This window comes from Falco biarmicus, chromosome 14 (genome assembly GCF_023638135.1).
Source record: "Falco biarmicus isolate bFalBia1 chromosome 14, bFalBia1.pri, whole genome shotgun sequence".
Taxonomy (NCBI): Eukaryota; Metazoa; Chordata; class Aves; order Falconiformes; family Falconidae; genus Falco; species Falco biarmicus.
The window spans coordinates 19,627,637-19,653,044 of NC_079301.1; the positions used below are offsets into that span (position 1 = coordinate 19,627,637).

At 41.5% G+C, this 25,408-nt stretch overlaps 2 protein-coding genes across 6 annotated transcripts in view; one reads left to right on the forward strand and one right to left on the reverse strand.

Moving 5' to 3' along the window:
• Positions 1-14,664, forward strand: part of TMEM164 (transmembrane protein 164) — a 44,856-nt gene extending 30,192 nt beyond the window's left edge. For all 3 annotated transcript variants that reach the window (XM_056360028.1, XM_056360027.1, XM_056360026.1), the window contains 2 exons: positions 7,738-7,838; positions 8,231-14,664. In XM_056360028.1, coding sequence (XP_056216003.1) covers positions 7,738-7,838; positions 8,231-8,437 — 308 coding nt within the window. In that variant the 3' untranslated portion in view covers positions 8,438-14,664. The remainder of the gene's footprint in view (positions 1-7,737; positions 7,839-8,230) is intronic.
• Positions 14,665-17,253: 2,589 nt separating this feature from the next.
• Positions 17,254-25,408, reverse strand: part of AMMECR1 (AMMECR nuclear protein 1) — an 83,055-nt gene continuing 74,900 nt past the window's right edge. For 2 of the 3 annotated variants that reach the window (XM_056360025.1, XM_056360023.1), the window contains one exon: positions 17,254-21,704. In XM_056360025.1, the coding sequence (XP_056216000.1) occupies positions 21,590-21,704 (115 nt within the window). In that variant the 3' untranslated portion in view covers positions 17,254-21,589. The remainder of the gene's footprint in view (positions 21,705-25,408) is intronic. The other variant, XM_056360024.1, reaches the window with a different exon arrangement.

A 25,408-nucleotide genomic window follows, 5' to 3' on the forward strand; every position in this document is an offset into this window, starting at 1 on the left:
AAATACACTACTTCAGTTTTATTGGGAATCTGCCAGTATTACCGATAGCCTTATAGGATCTCAAACATTTCTCAAAGGAAGGTTGAGCAGAACACCTGAAACAGAGCTGATTTGAGGCTCATTTTATATAGAATGGCACATCCAAGTTTGTTAACATGTGCTAATCAGGTATCATACCAGTCATGCACACATATTCAATTACCTGTTGAAGTATCTCCTTTTGGAAAGGAAACAGGGTGATAGTAAGCAAGGGCTGTAATTATTTTCTTTCTCTCCCTGCTGTTCATTACAGTGGTGAAGACAGGTCGTGTTGCGCTGGCAGCATCCCCTTCATGTCTCCCCCCATGTCAGTGTGGGGGCTTTACCATGCTTAGGATTAACTTGATGCAAGATGTTCAGGGCTCAGGCTTCAGTGTTGCACAGTGAACTCACCGAAGCTCAAGGATGTATTCCCTTTTGGGGATTAAGACCTCTGTCTCTTCCCTCTCTCTCCCCTCTGTACTGAGTTGAATATAAATTTCCATACTTCCTTTTCTAATGTTTTTTCTTTTTTTTTTTTCCCCCAAGTATATGCATGTATATGTACATGTGTGCCAGGCTAGACAAAATAAATGCTTATGCACTGCGGCTCTGATCTTTCTCGGCTGCAGTAAAGAAGCGCTCATGCAAAATAGACGTAGTGCAGATAAAACAGGCCAGCACAGAAGATTTCTAACTGAAGACAATTCTTACATGCAGTTTATCTGCAGCTGGCAACTTTTTTTCTGAATGAATCTCACCTTGTATCACCTGTGAACCCTGTCAAAAATTACATCTTTCCTGAAATAGCTAGGTAGGCTGAACCAGAGCTGTAGGTCCCTGTTTTATTTTGTCCTTAGGAGGTGAGACCTTTGCTTCCCTGTCAAAAAAGTATGAATGCTTTTGTAGCTTCTGGATTGATCTACTGTTGCATCAGATGAGTGCGAGGATCAGCAAAAGGGAGGTGCAAGGAAGGAGTTGTCAAGGTGGGAGGAAGAAGACAGGAACCACAGCAGTACAGATTTAGACCATGGAACCAACCACTTAAAAACTCCTCAAGCCACTTTCATCTACAACTAAGCTGGCCTTCTGAAGCATGTGAGTGCTCAGATAATTGTACGTTATGCTACTGGGGTACAGATTGCTGGTACAAGGCTTAGGGAGATGGCAGTTGAGGACACGTAGTCTCAAACTGCCACAAATATTGCAACAGTGCATTAACCTGACCTTTTAAGATCAAGGTATTAGATACCTTCAGTGGCGTTCAGGACAACTTAGTTTTTCTAACTCTTAACATAACGAAAAAAACCTAGTTTGCACTGCATCAGCCTTAAGAGATTCACAGTTCCTGACTGTCTTGGTCCTTAAGCTAATTTGGTCAGATTTTTGGATGGAGTTGATGGGATTAGATGTGCGTGCACATTTTGGAGCTTCAAATCACACTGAAATTTAATCAAAGTGATTTTTTTATTTCCTGAGTGCTGTGAGCAAATGGTATCGTTATGCAACAGTTTGAAATAAGGGTTAATTTATAGCAGCTCCCTAGCAGTGGAGTTCCGGAGACTTGTCTGCCTTGTGGTTTGAGATCTCCAGCATTATTTCGTTGATTTAATAACATAATGAAGTAGAAAAGGATGTTAGTGTTGAGGGGGTTTTAGGATTTTGTCCCTTTAAGGAGCAATCTGATGTGTGAACAGCTGTACCTGTTTCTAGGGTATCGAGTATGTTTAATGAGAGGCCTTTGCATTGGTGTCACTGGTTGCGTGGTTCTGGCACTCTAGCCTGCAGGGGGGGATACTTGCCAGCATCCAGGCTGTCAAAATGGCTCTGCAAATTCTCAAAATTCACAACTCAAATGCAGCTTGTCCACGCTGTGGAGAGAGTAAATTGATTTGGTTGGTTTTGGGGAGGGGTGGGCAGGGGATAATCTTCTTTTGGAGCTCAAACTGGCAGTAACAGCCCTGCAAATACTGGACAGTCCTGTGGTCTGGCCCCCATGTATTTTAAGAGCTGATTCACTGTTGTACAGCTGTGCCCAAGTGGACAGACATACACACCCTACATAATTAAGTAGGTGATTTGCTGGCTGGGAGTTGAGTCAGAATTTTCAGCTTGTAAGGCAAGTGCTGTATCTTTATAAGCAATAAAGAAACTGTCTCTCTTCAAGTGAAAGGCCCTTTCTTTTCTGATCCAAATGTCTTCAAAAGTGGCATCAGAAGAGATGAAGTTCTATGGCATTGTCAGAAAGCCAGTAGAACTTGATATTTTATTTTTAATTCTTGCCCCCCTCCTGGAGAATGCCTCTGCTGCACTTCAGCAGGTGGCCAGCAGCAGCTCTGTACAGTCAGCTTTCCTGGGGTCAGTGCAGTGTTTCTTACCTAATGAGAAGCTGGGCTGGGTTGTAAGATGTAGAACACAGATACAAGTACAGAGGAAAGGATCATTTTTCCTGCGGCTCTAAACTAGGAAAGCGCAATTAAAGCAACTAGGGATCTAAACTTGCACTTTCCATTGGCTGTTAGGACTTTCTGCAAGAGTATTTTAAGACGTTTTTAGCTGTTGTACCCTTTCTTGGCCACTTCCCCACTTTGTGACACTTACCTGTATTTAGCTGTCTCTTTCCTTAGCTTTTAAATGGAGTTATAAAGCAGGCTTTATTATATACCTTAGTAGTAATGCAGGAAAATATCACTCTTATGTTTGAATATAGATAGGCAGTCATAAACCTAGTTTATTTTCATCCTCATTGAAATCCTTGATAACGAGCGGTACAGCTCTTTCACTGAAACTCTTAATTACTTGGAGACCTGTCAACTCCTGTGTATTATTCTCCTACTCTCCTGCTGGCAACTTCCATGTTCCTATTCCAGCTTTTCTCCTGCCTCTTGGATCCTGTGTATGAGATGCAGATGCCTGGTTCACTGTCGCGCTGTGCCCGTACCATGGCACCTTGGGCAGCAGGGTAGCCAGGGCACCGTGCAGCAGCTGGGGGTGGGGGCTGTGGCGCTCTTACAGCTTGATCGTTTCAGGATAATTTGATTTAAGAGAGCTGGCGAGGAAGAGGAGAGGAGATGTCTCTGTCGTGTGGCCCTCTGAGCTTTATGCAACGGGCAGTTACAGTTCCTTTGAAACTGTGGTGGCCTATTACAAAACAAAGCTACGTAAGGTAGCTACGTAAACAAAGGTTGATGTGGCATCTTGGAGTGGGGCCAAGGTCTGTTTCTCCCTAGGAGACGGGGAAGTTTAGCAGGGTGTGCACCAGTATATGGAAGAAATCCTACTCTCTGAAGGAAGAGGAAGAACTGTTGCTGCTTCTGTGTGGAATATAAAAAACTGTTCCTGAGAGAAGCAGGTAACATAAAACCCGTCTGAGCTGATTCTGATGAGCAGCTGGCACTGAGGGAAACAGAAATCTCGTGGCATAAGGTAGTATTTTGAAATGTACACAGATTCAGAACCGCTGTAGGGGGAAACTGGATTTCAGGCTCATCCTCTTGAGAACGTTTTTCCTGTTTTCCCCTGGAAAGGAAGTTTGGTCTTTAGGCTAGCTCAATAGGCCACACTACTAGAATTAACCCTTTGATCAAGGGAAATAAAATGGAAATAAATTTGCCCTCATGTTTTTATAAGCTTGAAAATGAAGGAATTGTAATAGTTGCTCTGAGTCTTGGATTAAGCAGGTCTACCTGTAATTGTGAGACTAATGAGGGAGAGTGCGCTGGGCTGGATATCTGGTAAAGCTCTTACCAGATGTAGTGGGAATGAAAGCAAGACCTAATTAAGAAAAAGATTATTTTAATACCCTACTAAATTAAAAAATCATACTATATTTAGGTTCTAATTCAAACAGAGGAGTAATTTTCTCCTACGTTGTGTTTTCACAGAAATACAAAAGGAACATTGCTTGCTATTATGTTGTGTTTGAATTTTTACAAGCCTACATTCTGAGAACTTTAAATAAAAGTAATAGTTCATAAGAACACTAGAACCTAGCACAAGATTTGGGGGGGGACGGGACGGACGGACGATGGGGGACGACAGTATGAAAGAAACTCAGTCTCTTTGTTGATCTTGAGATTTTTAAAGCCATCTTTCCATTTCCTAGACCCCAACATTAACAAGTTGGCATGTTTAAGGTCAAGAAATTCTTGTTGCCGAAGCAGATGATGAACACCAGACTCTTCAGTCTATATGAAATCCTTCCTATCAATGCTATTGAAATAATGAAGTTTACACTAAACTGAAATACCCACCACCATGCTATTTCAACAGGAGAGCAAATACATAGCCTAGCTGGATGACCCCGGTTTGGAATGGTCTCAACTATCTGGGGTGTGAGCGTTTCTGAGAATGAGATTAGTGCCAGACTGGCAGTTAGATGAAAATTCTGAAAGCACTTAACATGTAAGAATTGCCTGTGGTCCTCAGTGAACAGCGTGAAACTCGCTGCTACCTGTTGAAATGGATTTCCTATGTAAGCAGCAAGTAGCTTTTGCCAGAGCCAACGCAGGCCGTTCAACCAGCCACTCAGCTGGGGCTTGCTTTTCCTGGTCGTATGTTTCTGTTAACAGGCTGTGTACTACAGAAAATAGTCTGCTCTGTTAAACACTCATCTGTTGAATAGCAGGACCATAGAGAAATAATATCTGTAGTGACTATTTACCTAATGAGAAATGCACAGAAAGGATCCCAGGTATGAGTTTAAGGTTAGTTTCCCAAAGCATGCTTGGGAATCCAGAGCGCTCCGAAATGTTCATGTGGGAGGTCATCGTTTCCTTTTTGTCCCTTGATGTCCACATAACAATACTGGTGAAAATCACACTATTATTTTCAGGACGGTAAAGTCTAGTAAGGGGGGATTTTTCTATTATAAAGCGAGATCAAAATTCTGTAGAGGGCGAGAGCTGCTAATGTATTTTTTTAAGTTTTGCAACAGACAGAGGATGTAGCACTGTGAAATGCTTTGCTGGAGGCACCTGAACAGCTCTCCTAAGTGACTTCTAAAACACAATTCCCTGACTGGGTTGAAGCTTGGGTTCAAAGCCGAGTTGTGCCACTGATCAGTTCTGTCACGTTGGCCAATTTCTGTAGCCTTTTAATGACTGTTTTCCCTCTCCAGTCTTGTTTTGTAGCTGGGTTCACTTGTCTGTTTTAGTGTTTCTATACTACCTGCATTGTAGGTCCCCCAAATATCAAGGTCTTTGGATTCTAGCTTTTCTGCGTGTTTTCCTCTTTAGAATACTACCAATCTATTCTCAGGCTTTATCAGATATTTTTGAAAAAACACAGGCAACTGCCAACCAGGCGAGTTCACATGAAACCAGTTTGGTATAGCATTACTCTGCCTGCTCCTGGGAGCTGTTTTAAACACCTTATTTAAATGTTATTTTGTGTTTTGCATCCAGGTTAAACATGCACCTGAAACTGCAAAGATAATACAAAAAAACTTTGCAAGTCAAACTATGTTTTCTTTACAGCTAATGAGGGAGGGAGCACTAAGAGGTTTTGTGTAGCTTGACCAGGTCGCCTAAAGTTTGTGCAGCCAAAAATAGTCATGGTCTCCTGAACTCCGACACCAAGGCTAGTAGCTTCTTCTCTTGCTCTTTCTAATCAAAACCCATATTCAAGGTGGTATCGTGTATCTGATGTTTTTGGGCAGTGGAGTTTAATGAATATCACTGCTATTTAAGTCAAGTCTCCTGTGCTGTTTTCTAAACAGGGTACCAGCTCTTAGATCATGCTTGCTGGGTAGGTTTGAGGCATTAGGCTGCTGTGAATTTTTCCCCTTTACCTGTAGAGCACCCAACTTAATTCAGGCAGAGTTCACTGCTACCGTTGGGCTCTGCTTATAGTTCGGACTCTTCTTCTGACCTTCACCTACCCGCTGGGCAAGAAATCTTACAAGCTGCTTTAAGCTTTCAAAGTAGCGTCTCTGCTCGTTACTTATGGTGGTTGCACCAGGTCACAGCTTGCTTACTAAAACATGGTGTGTGGTTGTATCTTTGGTAATTACACTAATATTGTTGCTCGTTAGAAGTCAGTGAGTGATACACGGGGCACATGTATGCTGCTGTCATTCAGGCATACAGTCAACTCCTTACTCTGCTGGCTAGCGACAGAGAAGCTGTTATTTCGAGTGGACAATGAATAGATGTACAGTTTCAGACAATTAAAGTGCAGGTAATTTTGAATTTGTAACAGTCACAAAATGGTATTTTAATTAGGTTATTTCAGGGAGCTACTGCAGAATCAATCTGAACTGGCACAATGGGTACAAACTACAGGAGAAAACTGCAGAAAAGACTTCTTTTTAAAGGGCAACAGGGGGTTGGGAAAGCAGTCCTGTAGGGGTTTTCAACCTGAGACAGGACGCACCGTTCCATGGTGATGTGGTGAAGCCAGTAACAGCAGTTACTTGCCTTTACATATGATAACATCCATGGGCACACTCACACCAGCTGCAGCCCAGTGAGTTCTGTCAGAGCTAGCTAGGCATGTGTCGTTATTTGAGTTCCAAGTAGCCTTGTACAGTATATGCTGAAGTCTGTAATTACTTCCTGGTAATTACTGAATGTGCTAGCTAGCAAAGGCTGATACGAATATTGTACGCCGTGCTGTAAGGTCCTTTGAGTACTGGATACACGTTCCAATATGTAATAATATCTAAGGGATCAGAGAACAGACAAAGGCAGATAAAAAAAATGCCGGTGTATTTTTATAATCATCTGAAATTCTACAACTTCTTATAGCAGCTGAGCAGCATGACATTGTGCATCTTTTTCTTTTGCACCCCCTAGGTTAAGTTATTGAAGTCGTAAGGAAAATAATAGTTTTCCCTGTATCCTCCACTGAGATTTTCACATCTGCTAGTAGGTCTTGAAAACTCTGTAAACTGGTTTTGTTCTCGCCATATGACGCTTGAATATTTAATTCCAAAAATAGTCTTGTATCTAAGGGTACTTTCATTAGATCTGATTTCCTTGGTACATTCTAGATTTTGTGGCATTGTGTTTTGTCAGTAAATTGACAAAACCTAGTTTCAGGCGGAGAGAGAAAGGTGAACACAGGAATGTGGCATCTGCCCCTTCCTTTGAAGGGGGAAAAATATTTTACAGTATCTGTAATACCTACTGATTATAAAATTGTTTGTAGTGTATATCTGAAAATATCTCCACAGCAGTTTTCATTTAACAGCACAGTCTGTCATTAACGCATTGACTACTTTATACAGCTTTCCTGTTCCTAGGCATTATTGGTGCAAGTTACTTTTTAACTGTTAAACAACCATAAGGTTAGGCAATGGCAATTGGGCTATGCTGAAGCCCATAGCACCTGTAAGAAGCAGGTGTTTAAGTATAAATAACCTGATTTTTGAAGACTCACTGTATACCGTTAGTGTATTTTAAAATCATTTAGTACTTCTGCAGTAGAAGGAAGAATGAGGTAAAAATCATTGATGTTGGTGAAAAACAGGCAAGCTTAATGAGGGTAACATATTGTATGTTTTACTGCTGGACTAGAAGGAGGGAAGAAACTGATCAGGATGCTCCAGGTAAGAAATAAGGCTCTCAAATATTAATTACTATAATGGTAATGAGTAGGTTATCAGCTAAAGCCAGATGCCCTAACATCCACAGAGCAGAGCAGAGAGGATTATTCGTGAGTGTGTGATGGACGCCGCAATTCAGCTGAATCCTAATGTATTCCTTTCTTTTCAAGGTATCTACACCCCAGAACCACTCTGCAATTTCTGGTGGGCTCTTTTATCCACAGGGTTTATGTTTGTGTATCATTTTAGCATCTTGCAGATTCTCGGATTGGTAAGTAAATACAGGTTAATAAATGGATAGTTTGCAAGTACATTCAGAGTAAAAACCCTGACTAGTTTTACAAAGTGTCCAAATATATGTGGGTAAGACTCCTTGCATGCAAACTTTTAATTAACGTTCTAAAGAGCATTTTTATCTCAGATCTCATAAGTATCGGTAAAATATTTCATAAATTGGTTATGTACCTGCATAAGTCTATCTATTAAATGTACAACTGAATTTGAATCTCCTTTTCTTCTGAAAGCTGCCCTACTTGTGTTGAACAAAGGAGTGTCACCTAAACATTTTTGATTATTATGGTAATTTCAAAATTACCGTTTTAGGTGACTGCATCAGTGCAGCACAAAAATACTGTTAATTTATAAATGTTGTCACTTTCTCAGGTTACAGAAGTGAATTTGAACAACATGTTGTGCCCAGCCGTCTCAGATCCTTTTTATGGGCCCTGGTATCGAATCTGGGCATCTGGACATCAGACTGTCATGACCATGACTCACGGGAAGCTTGTAATCCTGCTGTTTTACAGTGCTGTCCCCATCTTTAAATGTAGCGTGGACTTCCTTAGGCTCCCAACTAAGAAAATAGACTGAAATCTCTCCCCATGGAGCAGTGCATACAGGGGGCAGATACTTATACTGGAAAACAAAGAGGAGGGATGAGAGGACAGTTGTGTTTATACTTCTCCCCATGGTTTATTGCCTCAAAAACACCTCTGTAATGAAGTGAGCGTTTTTTAACTGCTGTTTCTCACTGCCTATTGCCAATGGCAAAATTAGTGGCCTTATTCTGGAAAAGGTTCGTGTTTTATACATTTTGTGTAGATTACAGTAGAATCTTGCTAAGCCACCATTTAAAATTAGGCCAGGATCTGTCCACATTCCAGCAAAGAGAGTGGCAGTGCTACCTCGTTTTGTCTGATTTTTCATTAGATACAAGGACACTTACATCATAGGACAGGAAATAAAGCTGCATTACAACTCTCCATTGATGTGAGCGGAACACGTGTTGAAGTGCATCATCCTGGCTTAACTCTTAGCACTGGAATGTTGCAAAATGGTCACAGTGAAACGATGTACACTTCATCTCCCAGTTCTAAGTGCAAAACAGTGAGGTTCTACTGTATTTTCTTTAAGCTGGTTGAAAATGTTGGGGAACAATCTCTCATTCAAAAAAAAATTTTGTTTGTTTTTTCTTCCATCGACTACTTAATTTCTAAGCTGCTGTGGATGAATTATCTATCTGGCTAAGTCTCATCAGATCCTGATGCTTTGGAGATGCTTTTATTTGAGTGAGTGGAAAAACACCATGTTGAAATAATTTCAAAAAACCATATTATGTGTAAGCTATATTTCATCCGCTGTTCTGACCAGACTGAACAAAACTTTTTTTCCTTTAGCTTAGGTTGGAGAGGGAGTGGAGATACAAAGTCCAATGTAAACATGAGTTTTCTTATTTTGACTTCCTAGCTTTTGAAACATTCCTTCTCTGTGTTCTACACTGATCCTCACTCACTAGAGTGGTTAGTGAAGAAAACCACCATGAAACTATGTTCTCTCGCTGCAGCTGGAATATATTCTGGATACTGATTTTAAAATACAGATATAAAAAGGAACATGAAATCAGTGCAGGCCTCTACTGAAAAGCAAGTGTTCCAGTTTACTAGTATGACTAAATCTTCCTGTCAACATATCTTTTGGAAAACAGGATGTAGGTAGGCAGAATGATAAAGAGTAAACTGTGTGTACCTGTTCAAATTTTCCAAGGCTAGAGGAGCAGCTGTTGGACAGAAAGATGGGAAACCTTGAGTATGTTGCTCCAGATAGTTAATTGTGAATCTGTTACGCAGACTGTTGTGTTTCAGGGCTGCAGGAATTTTGTTGTACAGAAGTTTGTTGCAATTTATAGATTCATTGTGTTGTCAAAGCTGTGACTTGTAAGATAAACCAAAAACGATCATACCTCCTCCAGCTGGATCACCTGAAGATACATCCTGAAGTTAAGGTACAGTCATTTATACCTCAAGAAGGAAAAGTAAGAGTGAGAAGTGGTTGATTTTCTCCTTAAAAAAGAAAAATTTTCATTCGAGAGGGAATAAATGGCTACTTCAAATACTTTTACTCTGTAAGTTTAAAAAAAAAAAAAAAAGTACAACTCAGTAGGAAATATCTTGTCCCAATCTTTAATTCACAAACTGGTTTCTGGCTTTCTACCATTCCTTGCTGTGTATATATATACATAATAAATACACTGTACTCTTGCGACTCGTTAACATGCAACATATACCTAAACTATCCATCAAATGCATATAGCTAGTCTTAGTTAGACAGACTAGATGTCTCCATTTGTTTTTTAATCAAGTTCAACTTGAGGAAGCTAAGCACCTGATAATAAGTACTACCAGCATACAGAGTTAATTGTCAATTGTTGATCCTGCAAATGTCTAAGTATATAATGAATTTTATGGAGTAGTTTCACTGCTGCCTCAGTAAAGCCAGGCATATGTTACTTCAGTATTTATGGAGTGGGGCCTAAAGAAAGAGTGTTTTGGTATTGAAGGCCTGAATCAGTCTGTGAAATATCACTTAATTAGCTGCTGAAGTGATCAAAGTTCTTGCGATTCATTTCAGCAGATTCAGTATTTCATGATGAAAGGGAGGATGTTGCTGGGAGATGCTAAGATGCATGGTGCTGGATGGTAAAGCGTGCCCCCTGTTAATAGACTTCACCTCCTATAAATAGCTGAATCAAATATACAGTGATTCTTCCTTCCCCATAGTTACTGTCAAGTGTATCATGGTTTGTTTATTTACTTGAGAATTTGGCAAAATGCCTTATGGTGGATTCAGTCCTGTTCAGGTGGAATGTTTGCTATTGCAATAGAATGACTTTAGCCAAATTTGGCAAGTGTTATTTAGCATTGTTATGTGCTTAACTTTACTTATGGGGGTTTTGGTTGTGGGTTTTTTATGTTTTTAAGAATCTTTCCTGTTTATTTTTCCTTCAGAATACCGTAGCTACTGGAAGAATTTCTGTGTTAGATGAAAGTAGCAGTTTTTTGGGGTTTTTTTGTTTAACTACAGCATTTCCTATCTATAGTCACCTGCTTTGGGGCATTCTAAATGAGTATAAAACAGCTGCTATCTACCACCATTGACTGTCTCTGGTCAATTAAGACTGCAGAAGCATTTAAATAAGCCCAGGTGTCTCACTCAGTGCAGGCTTTTTGCTTGGAATGCAAAATTTGTGAGCTCTTCTGACCTGACTTCAAACTCAGTAGCAGGAATGGTGATGTTAAATATAGCTAACAGGAGGGAAATCCTGGGGGCAGTTTGGATGAAAGGATTCTTGGTGGAGCTGCACCACTTGTACCATTGACTTTGGTAGCAGAGCCACTGTAAGTGATTGCTCTTGCCTCCCCTCCCACCCTGAATCATAGATGTCTGTTTCTGTCATGGTGCTGTGACTCGTGCTTTTCTCTGTTATGCTGGTCCAGTTGTTTTAAGTCATGCTATGAATTCAGGCATAATTTCCCAATGTGGAATATGCTGACAGAACTGCTCACGAAAGCCAACAGGACACCCACGGTTCCCTTCCAAACCTCACCTGGGCGGGTTCTGGAGGTTGTTGAACTCCTCTGTACCAATTTAAGTCACTAAAATGGCTAACTGAACAAGGTAATTCAGCAAAGCAGGAGAGAGGTAAACCGACTACCACACTCAATAAGGATTTTGGAAGTATTGGAGCTGCTGTAAAGAGTCGACTGGTACAACTGGGGTCAGGTGGGAGGGAAGGCAGTAGGACCTTCACCTCTTTTTTTGACAGTAAGCTGTTGCTTCTTTGCTTGTTGTACAGTATCAATGAAGCTGGCTGAATTAGAACAGAATCATTTAGGTTGGAAAAGACCCTTAAGATCAAGTCCAACCATTAACCCAGCACTGCCAAGGCCACCACTAAACCCTGTCACTAAGTGCCACATCTACATGGCTTTTAAACACCTCCAGGGAACGTGACTCCACCACTTCCCTAGGTATTCTGTTCCAGTGCTGGACAACCCTTTTGGTGAAGAATTTTTTCCTAATACCCAACCTAAACCTCCCCTGGTGCAACTTGAAGTTGTTTCTTCTTGTCCTGTTGGTTGTTCCTTGGTAGAAGAGACCACCCCCCACCCTACACCCCACCCCCCTTTCAGGTAGTTGTAGAGAACAAGAGGGTCTCCCCTGAGCATCCTTTTCTCCAGGCTGAACACCCCCAATTCGCTCAGTCACTCCTCATAAGCCTTGGGCTCCAGCCCCTGCCCCAGCTCCGCTGCTGTTCTCTGGATGCACTCTGGCCACCTCGGTGTCTTTCTTGTAGTGAGGGGCCCAAAAGTTAAATTATTCCCTCTCCCCTTGCCTGTTTGTGAAGACTCTTTAAACTTCGTATTTCATTTTGGTTTATGGTGTGGTGCCACAAGAAACTAACAGCGTAGCTGAGAGACAGGCTTCACAGGAGGTGAAGGTCAGGGTGGGAGCAGAAAGGGAACGAACTTGTGAAGGTGGTGTCATGGAACTTTGCATCTTTTATTCCTCAGCTGTCTCTGGTATCTGTTCGGAACGTGCATCAGATACACCGACTTTGTTCAGCATGCAGGATATTGGTTTGAATGGGAAAGCAGAATACTTAATCTCCATTGGGGTTATTTATTCTCTTCCCTGGCAGAGGCTGATTTTCTTTTCCCTGAATGGTTTATTTTATAGGCAGTTATGCTATCGAGATGACTTCTTTGGTTGCTTTTATGCTTATTTATGCTGGAAATTAAAGAGCAAAACTATACTGCTATTCTTGAATCCTAACAGGCATTCTCCCCTGTGGTATTATGCACACAATCTAGGTCAAGAGAGCTTGAAGCTGTTGCCCAGCACCTGGTGATGAGATTTGACATTGCAGCAGTGCAGCGCACCATTGAAAGGGTAGTCCTGGCCTCCCCTGGGCAAATGGTCCTACATCTTTTGTCACAGTACTAACAGTAATGGGAGCAGCAGCAGCAGCTACGGGGCAGAGCAGGGGGTGGGCCAGAGAGCGGACAGGCTGTTCCTTTCAGCAGTAGCTTAAGCTGACTGTAAACTCTCGCCCTGATGGGGAGTGATGTGCTGCCCACCAGCGAGTCAGGCACAATACCAAAAAAAATTCTTGTGCAGCGCCAATGCCCAGACTTCACAGACACTGGTACGTAGTAAGGGGTCTGAGCAGAGCACTCTGCTCTCCTAATTTTTAATATTGTAGGTGCTTCAAACAAAAGAACCAAGGAGAATGACATTGATTACTCTTTCTGCCAGTGAATGACTGTCTAAATTTGCCTGCAAATGTACGCATAAATGAAGCATTAGTAACCACAATAACATCAGTTTGTTTATGCAGCTTTAGAGTAAGTAGCCCTCCAAAGCAGAAAAGTGAGCTAGTAAAATTCCTGCACCCACCGTAACATCTGGCAACACAGCCTGTGCGTATTGAGAATATTGTGCCAAGGATTTAGCTGTCCAGGATACATGCAGTGCTATTTTTCAAGGATGCGGTGTTTGAGCTGTATCTATTTGTTCTAACTTCCTTCTATTTAAGCACCAAAGAAGAATTTGCATCTTGTTTCTTTGGAAGGATGGAACCTGACAGCTCTTGTACTTGGTTTCGGTTCAGCTTGTTGGGGATCGACAAATGCTGCTTATAAGCAACGCCTACTTGTGCTTAATCAGGTGCTGAAGTTGGGAGCCATGGGAAGTCACCCCATTTGCATACCTTAAGATTATAGAGTACCTCAGTGTAGTTTTATCCATCTGTTTCTGGCCACAATCAGGGTTTTGATATTTCTGTATATTTGATATCATTTTGTAAAGCCCAACTGTATTTTTCTTTCAGAAATGGCTATTTGCAACTGTTAAATTACTGTACTTTAATGTCCTAAGTCTTGCATCTAAACCAGAGACATTAATTTTCTAAGTAGCTATAGCTAATGGAAATACAGACGTGCTGTTTTTTCTCAGTGTTGCAGTTGTTTCACTACAGGCAGATTCTTAGGAATTAAATTAGTCCTAATAGTTAACAAAGCTCTGAAAAGGCCAAAAACCAGGAAGAGGGCATATGCCAGCCCTGTTAGGAAGCTTGAGGTTTCTACAGGCAGACAGGTCAACTTTGATGTTTTCATTTTTACAGTGACAAGACTCATCTTTTGTGATCTCGTACTCAAAGTGATATTGCTGTAAATCTGTCTTGCAGCTTTTAGTATAACTTGGTTAAAGCCAGGCTGTTTTTTAAATGATTTTATTTTTCTTCAGGGTCAATTTTGTACTTTTTTTAAATTATTTCTGCATTTACTGAGTCATTATCTCAATGCTGCAGAGGACACAGCAGGCAGAACAGTGAGCGCACCCGCACGCCTCCTGCTAACCCAACGGGGGTAGGGAGCTGGAGTTGCTCGGGCACTGGTCAGAAGCACCAAAGTGTCTTTGGAAACCTGCAGTTCCAGTGACCCAACCTGCCAGTTCAAGCGTGGCATTATCCAGGCACAGAACGGTATGGGCAAGGATGGAGTGGAGAGGCTCAACTGCCACATATGCTGTCAGTTCTGAATAATTTTTAAGAGTGTTACAAACTTTGTAAACTTTTTAATGTGCTAAAACTTGGTTATGAGGTTACATTTACAAATAAGGGGTAATTTGTGTACTTGTTTTTTGTATTTTGGTCTGATGTTTCTTCTTTGTGGTTGTGCCCTGAGTCCAGACCACTGGGCTAATAGTTGTTAAACCTTTGAATTAAAACAAATAAATTCATTTTAATGGCTACTGTACAGTTTTGTTATCATTCTAGTAGTGCCAGGCACTGTCTGTCTCGCTTAACTTTTTAGAACTAGTAAGAGAACCCAGATTGACTTTCCAGTTCAATTTGTAATATTAAAGAGAGGGACTTCAGTATTAGATTGCCAATCATCAAATCTGGTAAGAATATGGATTGCCCTGTCTTAAGCAGCCCGCCCTGCTAGGGGTAGCCTGCCTCGCACGTAGCAGTTTCTGTAAGCGACAACGACACTTCCTGGGATTTCTGGATGTTTTAAGCATTTAGCTATGACCTGTGCCTGTTACCTGTCAATCGACACAAGCCAAGCCTGCTTACCGGCAGATCTTGCTGTAGGACATAAATCCTTTAATCGCTGTTTAAATAGTCCCTGTCCATGCCTTTCAGGTGAAGAGCTCAGGAAACGGTATTAGAGTATTATGATGCTTTCTCTGTGCTTCCACTGTTCCTGCCCCGATTGTGGCAGTGTCTGTTCCTTCCTCATCTATGTCTCTTTAGTAGGAGGTGGAAGAACACGTACGGTTTTCAGCTTAAAACTTTGTTCAGAAAGCTACTGTAACTTACTCGGTCTCACGCCACAGGGGAAGGCAAGGTAGTTTTGATGTGCTTCAGAAGTGTTCCTGGCTGTAATTAAAAATACATTTAGACAGACTGCAATGATGTTACCCAGGACATCTCAGACAAGCAGGTACTTCATTGTGTACAGTTCCTGGAAAAACAACATACTGGACATGCTCACCTGTATTACTGCGTTGTAGAAGTTTTCACAGAGCTGAGGAACAGAACCAATTCTCCACCGTAATTTCTTTTGAATAACAGAAAGACTAATACAACAGCTAAAGTAGAAATCGAGTATGAAGTGCCTTACGGAAACCCAAGGTGAACTAAACCAGCCATTTCCTTTTTTAGGCACTGCTAATTATCCCCTTTATCTCTCTACAACTCTGATTGTAAGTCAGGCTTTCATTGTTTAGTACCAACATCTGTGTAAGAATAAGCAAGTTTCCACCTCTGAAACATCCTTAATACCCAGCACTGTTTTGGTAGTTTGGTTTTTATAGTGTGATAACTAGACAGCTGGCTAAAGTAGCAAGAAGAGTGGGAAACTTCGGGTAGGAAGTTTTAACTAGCTATACATCTCAGTGGAGGTCAGTTTTAGGAAGGTTTTACCTAATTCAGACTAATGATACCCCATCTGTGAGATACTAAAACAACAATGGAAACTATTTACTTAAGCAAGTTTTCCTTTCAGAGTTTTTTTTCTTTTAAATCTTCTAAACCAAGGCTCCAAAGCAAGTGGAGTAATGGCTGCACCAACATCTAAAGGTTACATTGGTTTGTTTTCAAAGACTTTGCAACTACAGACAGGAGTTAGTCAAAGACAAACAAAACCACTTCTAAACTCAGATCTGAATTCCAGGGAGATGTTAGAAGTTTCTTGTTTTGTCACAGAAATTATCCTAAAAAGGACATATCTTTAACTCAGACTCGGTAGAAAACGTCTCTCCGATCACTAGAATTTGGCTCAGGGAATGAAGTTCTCCGAGTCAGTTTTACCTGTCTGGGTACTTTGCTCTGTCATCAGCTGGACTGTGGCTTCGTTGCTTCGCAGGACCCCACGCCTTCCCTTCTCAAATAAAACATCTCTTGGGTATCAGCACAACCACCCGTGCCAGCACGGAGGGGCAGCGCTGCTCCCAAGGCAGAGCTACCGCAGGGACGCTGAAAGCTGCTGTGGACAGTTAAAGCTGTTAATGAACTCACGGTTCTGGTGTGCCGTTCTTGTGATCTGCTGAAGTAAAACAATTTAAAAATAGCACCACTGTGTTAAGGCTAAAAGCTTTTGAGGAAGGGGGAAAGACTTCTTCCCTGGCCCACCGTACTTTGCAGGACTGCCCTAAGTCGGCGCAAGCTCTACACTCATTTCCATAAAATTTGGTCAACTGCACAGTCGACACCTTAGCTAGATATGACATGCAAGATAAAAAAATCCCTCGTGGCACAGCAAGCCTAGATACTCTTTAAAAGTCACACCTACTACTGTAACAGTAATAGGAAGAAAGTGCATTGAAATTATTTTAGGTGGTATTTTGAGATATTCTTCAGTACACACCTTGCCACATTATTGTAACACATCGTAACGTTGCTACAAGTAGCGTAGGCGATGTGTTGGTTACACCAGTATAACTGGTTCTGCAGCAACGTCTTGCTTCAAAAGGCTGAAAGCATTTCCCCCTCTCAGAGGGCAAGGAGCCCAAGCCTGGACAAAATTCCATGTTTAACGTTAAGATATAAAAAGTACAAAACTGAACTGATTCCAAATACTGATATAAATACTGATACAAGTGATATAACTGCTATAAATGCTGATTTAACTTGGAGTGTGTACCGACTCACAAATTACACCGAAAGCTGCATGCACCTGTCCACAATCTGTTCCTACAGCAGGCAAAATGGAAAGACCGTTAATCACAGGAAAATATTTCTAACACATCATTAACCTTTACCAGTAACACTAAGTGCAAATGCTTAAAGAAAAAAACTGACCAAGCCGCACAATTCAGCAGAGAAACATAAAAAGAAATGGTGATTCTTCTTCCTTATTTTATTGGGTAAATGATTTAAAAGGTAATAACAATAGTGTTAAAACTACTACAATATCTTTCCACAGCCATATCTCACAGACCCACAGATAACCTTCTATAATCTTTTTTTTTTTTCTTTTTCCTCATTTTTCTTTTTTTAAGCCGTACTTATATTAAAATGCCCATTTCAACAGTTTCTTCACACTAATAGCAATTAAATGTGGAAGGAAGGAGGATCTAGTTATAAAGGAAGGGGGTTCAGGTAATCTGTGATATTATTGTAATCAATCAAGTTACTAAGGAAGGAAGGAAAAGACGGGAGGCCTTCCAAGCTACTCCAGGTAGCTCTGAGCCCATCGTGTGTCACCATTGCATTAAAGATAACTCAAGATGCTGGTGAACAATTTAAAGAAATTTTTTTTTTTTGTAACATATAAAACACTAAAATAACTTAGAAACTAGATCCAAATATCTTGAAAAGAATCAACTTTGATATACAAAAACAGTCATAAGTTGTTACAAAAGTTCCAAACAAAAGTTTGTTTTCTCAGTGCGTTTATGTACCAGCACAATTACTGGGTCCAGAGCAAAGAAAGAGGTTTTTCTTTTTTATTTTTTCTTTAACAGTAATAAAAACCGAGGAAAACATATCTTTGTCTATAAAGAATCATTGCTGGTCTTAAGAATAAATGTAACCAGAAACCCTTAAATCTGAGAGGCACACTTTGGGTTTCTCTTTTTTTTTTTTTTTTTTTTTTTTTAAAAACCTTTTTTTTTTTTAAACATAAAAGGAAAGTCACCAGTTTATTTAAATGGAGGAGATATTCAGACTCCCCAAATAAACTTAATTCAATTAACATCACTAGCAAAAATCAGTTAGAAACTGTACAAAAATAAAAAAGTTAACACATTTAATCCTGCAGGGATTTTGTAAGGACTGGAAGGCAGGCTTTAGGAGCAGCATTTGGGCATGGCTGGAGGCTTCTTTGGTTCGATCTAACACACATAAGAGATGTAACCTACTCCAGACAACAATTTTAAAAACCCGCACGTTTGAAGACAAGTAAAGAGGTCCGTATACAAACGCCAGGGTGTGCAAATGGATTTGACGGCCTTGATTTCATAGTGTATCTGAGGTCAGAACTCTAGTGTGCCCTCCCCCTGCTACGATCAGCGCTGGGGTTGAGATGGTGAGGAGTCCGTGCTACAGCAGGCTGGGCAGAAGGAAGGCCACTTGAAGCACGACTGAGTAATAGTTTCATGTCAAGTCTACGGTTTCGTTGTCTAACTCAGTTTACAGAACAGGGTTTTTAGGAACATTAAGCAAAAGAATTCAAAAAAACCCCAACAATCTCTTTAATGGAATAAGGCAAACTGAGTAATGCTCGTAAAAAATCAGCATTCCAACTTAAAAAACAGAAATACGCTGCTTGGTTGTACCTTAACTTCTTATAGAGTACCCCAAATTACAAAAAGAAACAGATTGAAAAATCTGTATCTAAACCCAGCAATATATCTAAAAGGGTACTAAACATAACTACGAGGGAATGACATTTGTGAGAGCAATTGTTGATCAGCTTTACGCAAACAGACCTATTCTGTCCCAGTGCATGTCACAGTGAGCTGCACGTTTTGTACAAACAAACCCACAATTACACAGAAACAATCCATAGCTATTTCAGCACTTGCATGCTGAGGAGGTAGGTGCCCTAGAAACACTGTAGATTGAGTATTCCAATCTTTTTTAAAAAAATATCATACAATCTGATTGACCACAGACTCTGTAACAGTTTTTTTTAATTAGTGATACAAAACTCTGGTCCAGAAGGGTCTGGCATTAACTCATTTCAAAAGCACACCTTTACAGTTTGTATAACACCCTTTTAACTATATTTTTAAGCAACAGCTACTAAGAGATAGACAAAAATGCAGTGTGCATTATGCTGTATACAAAAAGGAGACAAAACTATCCTTTTCTCCCCCAAGCCATGGTGGGAAGTATTGCTGACCTTGTCCTTAAAAACCTGCAGGATTGTTTATTCATCAGTATATCATTATTACACTGGTAAGAAATTCTGTATAACATCTGCATATATCGAAGATTTTTTAAAAAATCTGATATGATTTTAGATCCGCATGACCAGTCACGTGACCTGCTTGAGGTTGATTAGCACCTTTCAATACATATATATTTTTATATATAATAGATCTTTTTAAAAAACTTCTAACAATGAGCTCATACAGAAGCATGAGCATGCTGTAACGAGATGACAGATAAAGATGGGGTTGGATGACTTTTTTTTTTTTTTTTTTTTTGCAGCAGAACAATTCAGTTTGTGCTCAGTTTCCCTATAAGGGCAAGAAAAAAAAATCGCAACACAACTCTATCAGGTAGCCACTTGTTCACAATTTCCACTTGAAGACTAATCCATTTAAAAGTGTTCCCCAAGTAGAAACAAGACAACAGTATCATCCAAAATAGCCTCTGTATAAACATCTATTAATTTTTGCAGCTTCTGGCTGGCATCTCTTGGCTCCTGAAATTTCAGGCCCTCTGCTTATAAATTAAGGCATCACAACTGAAAATGTTAATATTTGGACATCAAATGCTGTGGATGAAGGAATACCAAAGACCTTCTACAAGAAGTGGCAAAGCTAACCTCACATAAGGGATGAGCATAATTTAGCCATATCTGTTTTTGAAGCCCTACTGAAACATTTTTATAATTAATCTGATTTTTTAAAACTGAATTTTAATTAACTATTTTAATTTTACGTATCTATATATTTACAAACATTCATTATTCAAAATAACTGGAATTTATGCTTACTGTGGTTTACTCACGCATATTAGGAAGGTCTTTTCTGTAATAGATGGTGTATATCGTCCCCTAGAAGATGCACTGAACTACAACGGGTATTAGTGGGAGTTCTGCAGGCACACGAGCACGGAGCTTGCTCCTACCACATACCGGGCTTGCAAATATACCACGCATACCTTTTGCTAAATCCTATTTTTACAGCAGGAAAAAGTTCCAATCAGTTCTCTTTCTTCTACCATGTGGAGGGGCATCAGAATTATTACACAGTACTTTACAGCTCTCAAGTATTATTCCTGTAATAGATGAAAACATGTAAAATTACGGCATACTTGTCCTGTGCTCTTTCACAACAGTCTTTTTTTAAACAATAGTGAACTATCTAACTATTCACGACTTGATAAAACTCAACAAGTTCAAAAGCAGAAGAAAACAAAACAGGGATTTTTCTTTCCCAAAATAGGATTGATATATATATAAAAAAAAAATTTCTCACTTTAAAAAAAAATCCCCCAAAACCTGACACCAGAGCAGACTCAATAGTTTGCTAGAATGTCCAGTGTATTTGCTATATTTTTCCTGTGAATTTTATATAGAAGTATATAGTTATGTCATAGTCAAAAGGCACTAAATCTAAATCCATTTTCTTCCTAATATGACATCTGCTACGCACCAACCTGTTCTTAAATGTCACTCCTAATTTGAGATCATCAGAAAGGCATCGTCTCATTACAAATGCATTACTATGAGTACTCTCGACAGGGCTGGATTGCCCTTGATTCCCAGCACGGAACCGGAGGCAGAGGCACCTGGTAGCCTACTGGATTATGTCATGCCCTATCAATTAGGCCACTTGATTCTGAACATGCTGCCATGTTAACATCACCTCTCACTGTACACGTTAATCGCTTCTCTTCATCCAAAAAAGCATTTCGTCTGTCAGCCTTGACATGGTGGCTGTATGTGCTGGATCTGGAGATCATGTATAATACCTACATGAAACCTTGACGGTGGGGGTGAGCTATTGTACACACAACATTATCAAGAACGTTATGAAAATGCAATTCATTGTCTAGTAGAATACCTGAATCTGATATGTTTCATTCCCTGTCACACCTATTAATGCAAAAGCCATGAATGCCTTTTTACTAAGCAAAGCATCCCTAACTGTAATCCTTAAACTCTTCCTTCCATCCACAGTCACAGAAAGCCTTGATTGATATAATTCAATGTTAATGAAGTAGAAATTTAAAATTTCATAAAAAACCCAAGGGCTATATATGCTGCAAAAAAATCTGCAGTGACTCAATAATAAAAAAAGTATGGGATCTTTGTAATAATGTAGTTTTCCCTCCCGTTGCCATGATGAGCTTAACCAACTAAGCAGCCTCAACATGGCAACGGAAACTATCATCATAAAATGGTACAGTAATAGAGATAGCTAGACCAAGAAGGGGCAGGGTCTCCTGGGAAGAGGTCTGCAGAGAGGTCCAGTGACTGGTCATGCGGCTCAGTGTCAGGAATAATGGTTGTATGGTGGAAGGGGGTGCCCAATACCATTTTGGAAGTGATGATGCTGACGATGGGCAAGGTACTCTGTGTAGCTCATCGTCATCTTCTCACTACGGTACCTAGAAAAAAGCAAAGCAGCAAACTCAAGAACTGTTACCAGAAAGCTCCAAGTAGCTCTAAAAATACTGCACTAGTGGTATGTCTGATGATTACAGCTCTGTACTTCTGATGTTAGGAGTAAAACTAACTTCAGTTGCACAAAGGCAGGGAGAGAACCATCATGGCTGTCAGGGGCATTCTTGAATCACGTGACAAATCACACCATAAGTGCTTATGATAAATGCTTTAAGCAAACAGAACTGTCAAAAATTGTTGCCTATAATGTTGCTCGAAGTAGAGGGAATAAAAACTCATTTATTGAGAATGCCTGTATCCTCAGCCAGCGCTCTACGTCAAACCTAGGAGAAAAATGTAAACAAGCACTACAGATTTTTTGGGCTGTTTTTAAACAATCAGTATCAATTGTCTGCCAAATTCTGCTTTTAAAATAATCCCAACTACATTAAAGGGAACTGCATTCTTTTCAGACAAGAATCATAGCATACCTCAAGTTGGAAAGGACCCGTAAGGACCATCGAATCCAACTCCCTGCTCCTCGCAGGACTACCTAAAACTAAACCACATGACTAAGCATCGTCCAGATGCTCCTTGAACTCTGACAGGTTTGGTGCTGTGACCACTTCCCCAGGAAGCCTGTTCCAGTGACCAACTGCCCTCTCAGTGAAGAACCTTTTCCTAATGGCCACTCTGAACTTCCCTGGCGCAGCTTCACTCCATTTCCTCATGTCCTATCGCTGGTCACCAGACAGCAGCACCTCCCGCCCCGCTGCCTCCTGTGAGGAAGGTGTAGGCTGTGATGCGGGTGCCCCTGGGCCGTGAGGGCATCCCCGGGCCATTTGGGGGGGCCCTGGGCCATAAGGGCACCCTTGGGCCATGAGGGAGCCCCTGTGCCGTGAGGGAGCCCCTGGGCCATGGGGGGGGGCCTGGGCTGTGAGGGAGCCCCTGGGCCATGGGGGGGGGCTGGGCCATGGGGGTGCCCCTGGGCCTTTTCTCCAAGCTGCACAAGCCAGCTGCCCCTCGCCCCCAGGCCCGTCCACCCTCCTGGCCGCCCCCTCCGGACACACTCCCGGAGCTGGATGCTGCCCCGCACCGAGGCACCCAAAGCTGCCCACAGAGCCGCGGGGCCGCGCCAGCGCGGAGCAGCGGGACAGTCGCCCCCCGGCCGGCTACTGTGCGGCGCCTGACGCAGCCCAGGGCACCGCAGCCCTTTGGGCTGCCAGGGCACGCCTGACCCCAGGCCAGCTTGCCGCCAGCCCAGAGCCCCAGGCCTCTTTCCGCGGGGCTGTTCTCCAGCCTCTCGTCCCCCAGTTTGTCCATGTACCCAGGATCAGCCCATCCCAGGTGGAGAATCCGGCACTTGCTCTTGTTAAATTCCATACGGTTGGTGATTGCACAGCTCTCTGGTCTATCCAGATCTCCCCGTAAGGCCCCTCTACCCTCGAGGGGGTCCGCAGCTCCTCCTAGTTTACTACCACTGGCAAACTTAATGTACATTTGACTCCTGCATACAGCTCACTTATAAAAAACATTAAAGAGCACCGGCCCTGAGCCCTGGGGAACCCCACTGGTGACTGGCCGCCAGCCTGATGTAACCCCATTTATTAAAACTCTTTCAGCCTGACCCATCAGCCAGCTGCTCACACAGCGTACCATGGACTTGCCTAGCTCTGTGCTGGACATTTGGTCTAGAAGGACACTGCCAGAGCCAGTATCAGCAGCTTCACTAAAATAAAAACCCCCACATCTGCTGCCTTCCCTTGGTTACTTAGACGGGTGACCTTGCCATGGCAATCATGTTGGCTAAGCAGGTCCTTTCCCTCGTGAACCCACGCTAGCTATGGCCCGTGACGGTGCTGGCTCTCAAATGGTTTTCAGTAACTGCCAGAATAACCTTCTCCATAATTTTACCAGGCTCTGAAGCCAGACGGACAGGCCTGTGATTAGCAGGGTCTTCCTTCTTACCCTTCTTGACAAATGGGACATTTGCCAGCTTCCAGTTGACTGGGACCTCTCCAGACTTCCAAGACCATTGAAAAATGACGAAGAGAGGCCCCCCAATACCAACAGCCAGCTATATATAATTCAAAGCAGAATCCAGGCCCCGACAACAAATACTTTGGATATACTTGCATCAGTACTGTTTGACAACAGGGAACATATTGCCACATTTACACTTATCTGTAGAAGTGTAAAATCTACACAAAACCAACACTATTCCACATTTCCACAAATTTCACTTAGAAAGACCTTGCATAAGAGATCTGACAGATGAGGTTTGGTGAATCCAGCTACAGCGACTTAAAATACTGCCACCTCTCCTTTCTATCATATTTTTCTTCTGGAGTTGCTCTGGTTGTTCTCTCCTCTTTTAGGTCTGAAAAAAACACAACAGATGGCTCAACCACTTGCACTCACAACCCGACACAAAAGTTTAAACTACTGTGGAGTTCCCAACTGCAGCAATTACGGGGGCGAACACATTTGCTTCTGGTGCCTCTTTGCCAGAGGGACCGAGCACACCACCTTACACTTGCAGCTTTTTGCTTCAGTGGACGCGTTTCAGAGCACCAAAGCTGCCCACACTGACTTGATACAACAGTGCTTGTTAATGATGTACTAATTTAACAAAGGGCCGCTGGTCCTGGCTGCGAGATTAGTTGCAGCTCTTCTTGAATTGATGTGAATGGCATGCGGCACGCTGCCCTTGACGAGTAAGCTGGTCTGTGAATGAAATCCCCTGCCAATATGAAACTAAACCATAAGCCTGTCAGTTAATGAAGTTGGTTGTAAGTGGGTCAAAGCAGGCCAAAGGCAGCCTGATGAGAATCGCATCTGCTCATTTAAGCAGATGGAAGAGAAAATGCAGTTACCGCATTCTAGACCCCTAGAACTGGTACACTTCTTTCAGCTCCACTGTATTTTAGTTCTCTTGAAAACATGGCCAGAACTACTGGGTATTAACTTGCAGTGAAGATAGTTAGCAACGGACTAGTTTTGATCAGCTTAAAGCTTTATTCACACACAGGACGTTTACTTTAATTCAGAGACTTGAAAAAGAAGTTAAAAGTGCTTATTCTACTTTTCCAATGTATGTTTTACTGTGTGACAAGAAGTTATTAAAATGAGGCTCTAAAAAAGGTTGTCTGATGCTGGGAAATGGTTACTATTTTAATACTACTGTTAATGTCAGCAGAAACTGAGTTTTTAAGCAAATACAACAGACCGCCAAAGAAAAAAAAATTCTTCTCAACATTAAAAATCATGCTTTGTTTATTCCACTTATCAGGCCAGTGATTTTGCTAGCAGTTTGGATGTTATGAACTTAAATGCACTAAACACAGGGGGGAGGGTTGGTGATGTTTTTTTGGGGCCCGGGTAGGTTTTGGGGGTTTATTTTGTTCTTATTTGGTCATATGCCATTGCTCCCAACAAAACCAGGTAGCTGGAAGAAAACGTGCGCTACGTAGAATTTTTGTTTCTTGGAAAAATATTCCTTATTTACCGCAGTATACAGAAATGGTCATTTCAGAACTATAGCACTGTTACTCTATCTCTTTTTGAACAGAAGGTAACAAGGTGTACATCTGAAATAAGTTAAAAGAAGATTGGAGTTCTGCATTTGAAAATTTAGCTGGATTCTGTAGATCCTTCCTCCCCAGTTTAACTTTCAGAACAGCATGCTTTCCTTGGTCACAGCTTACTC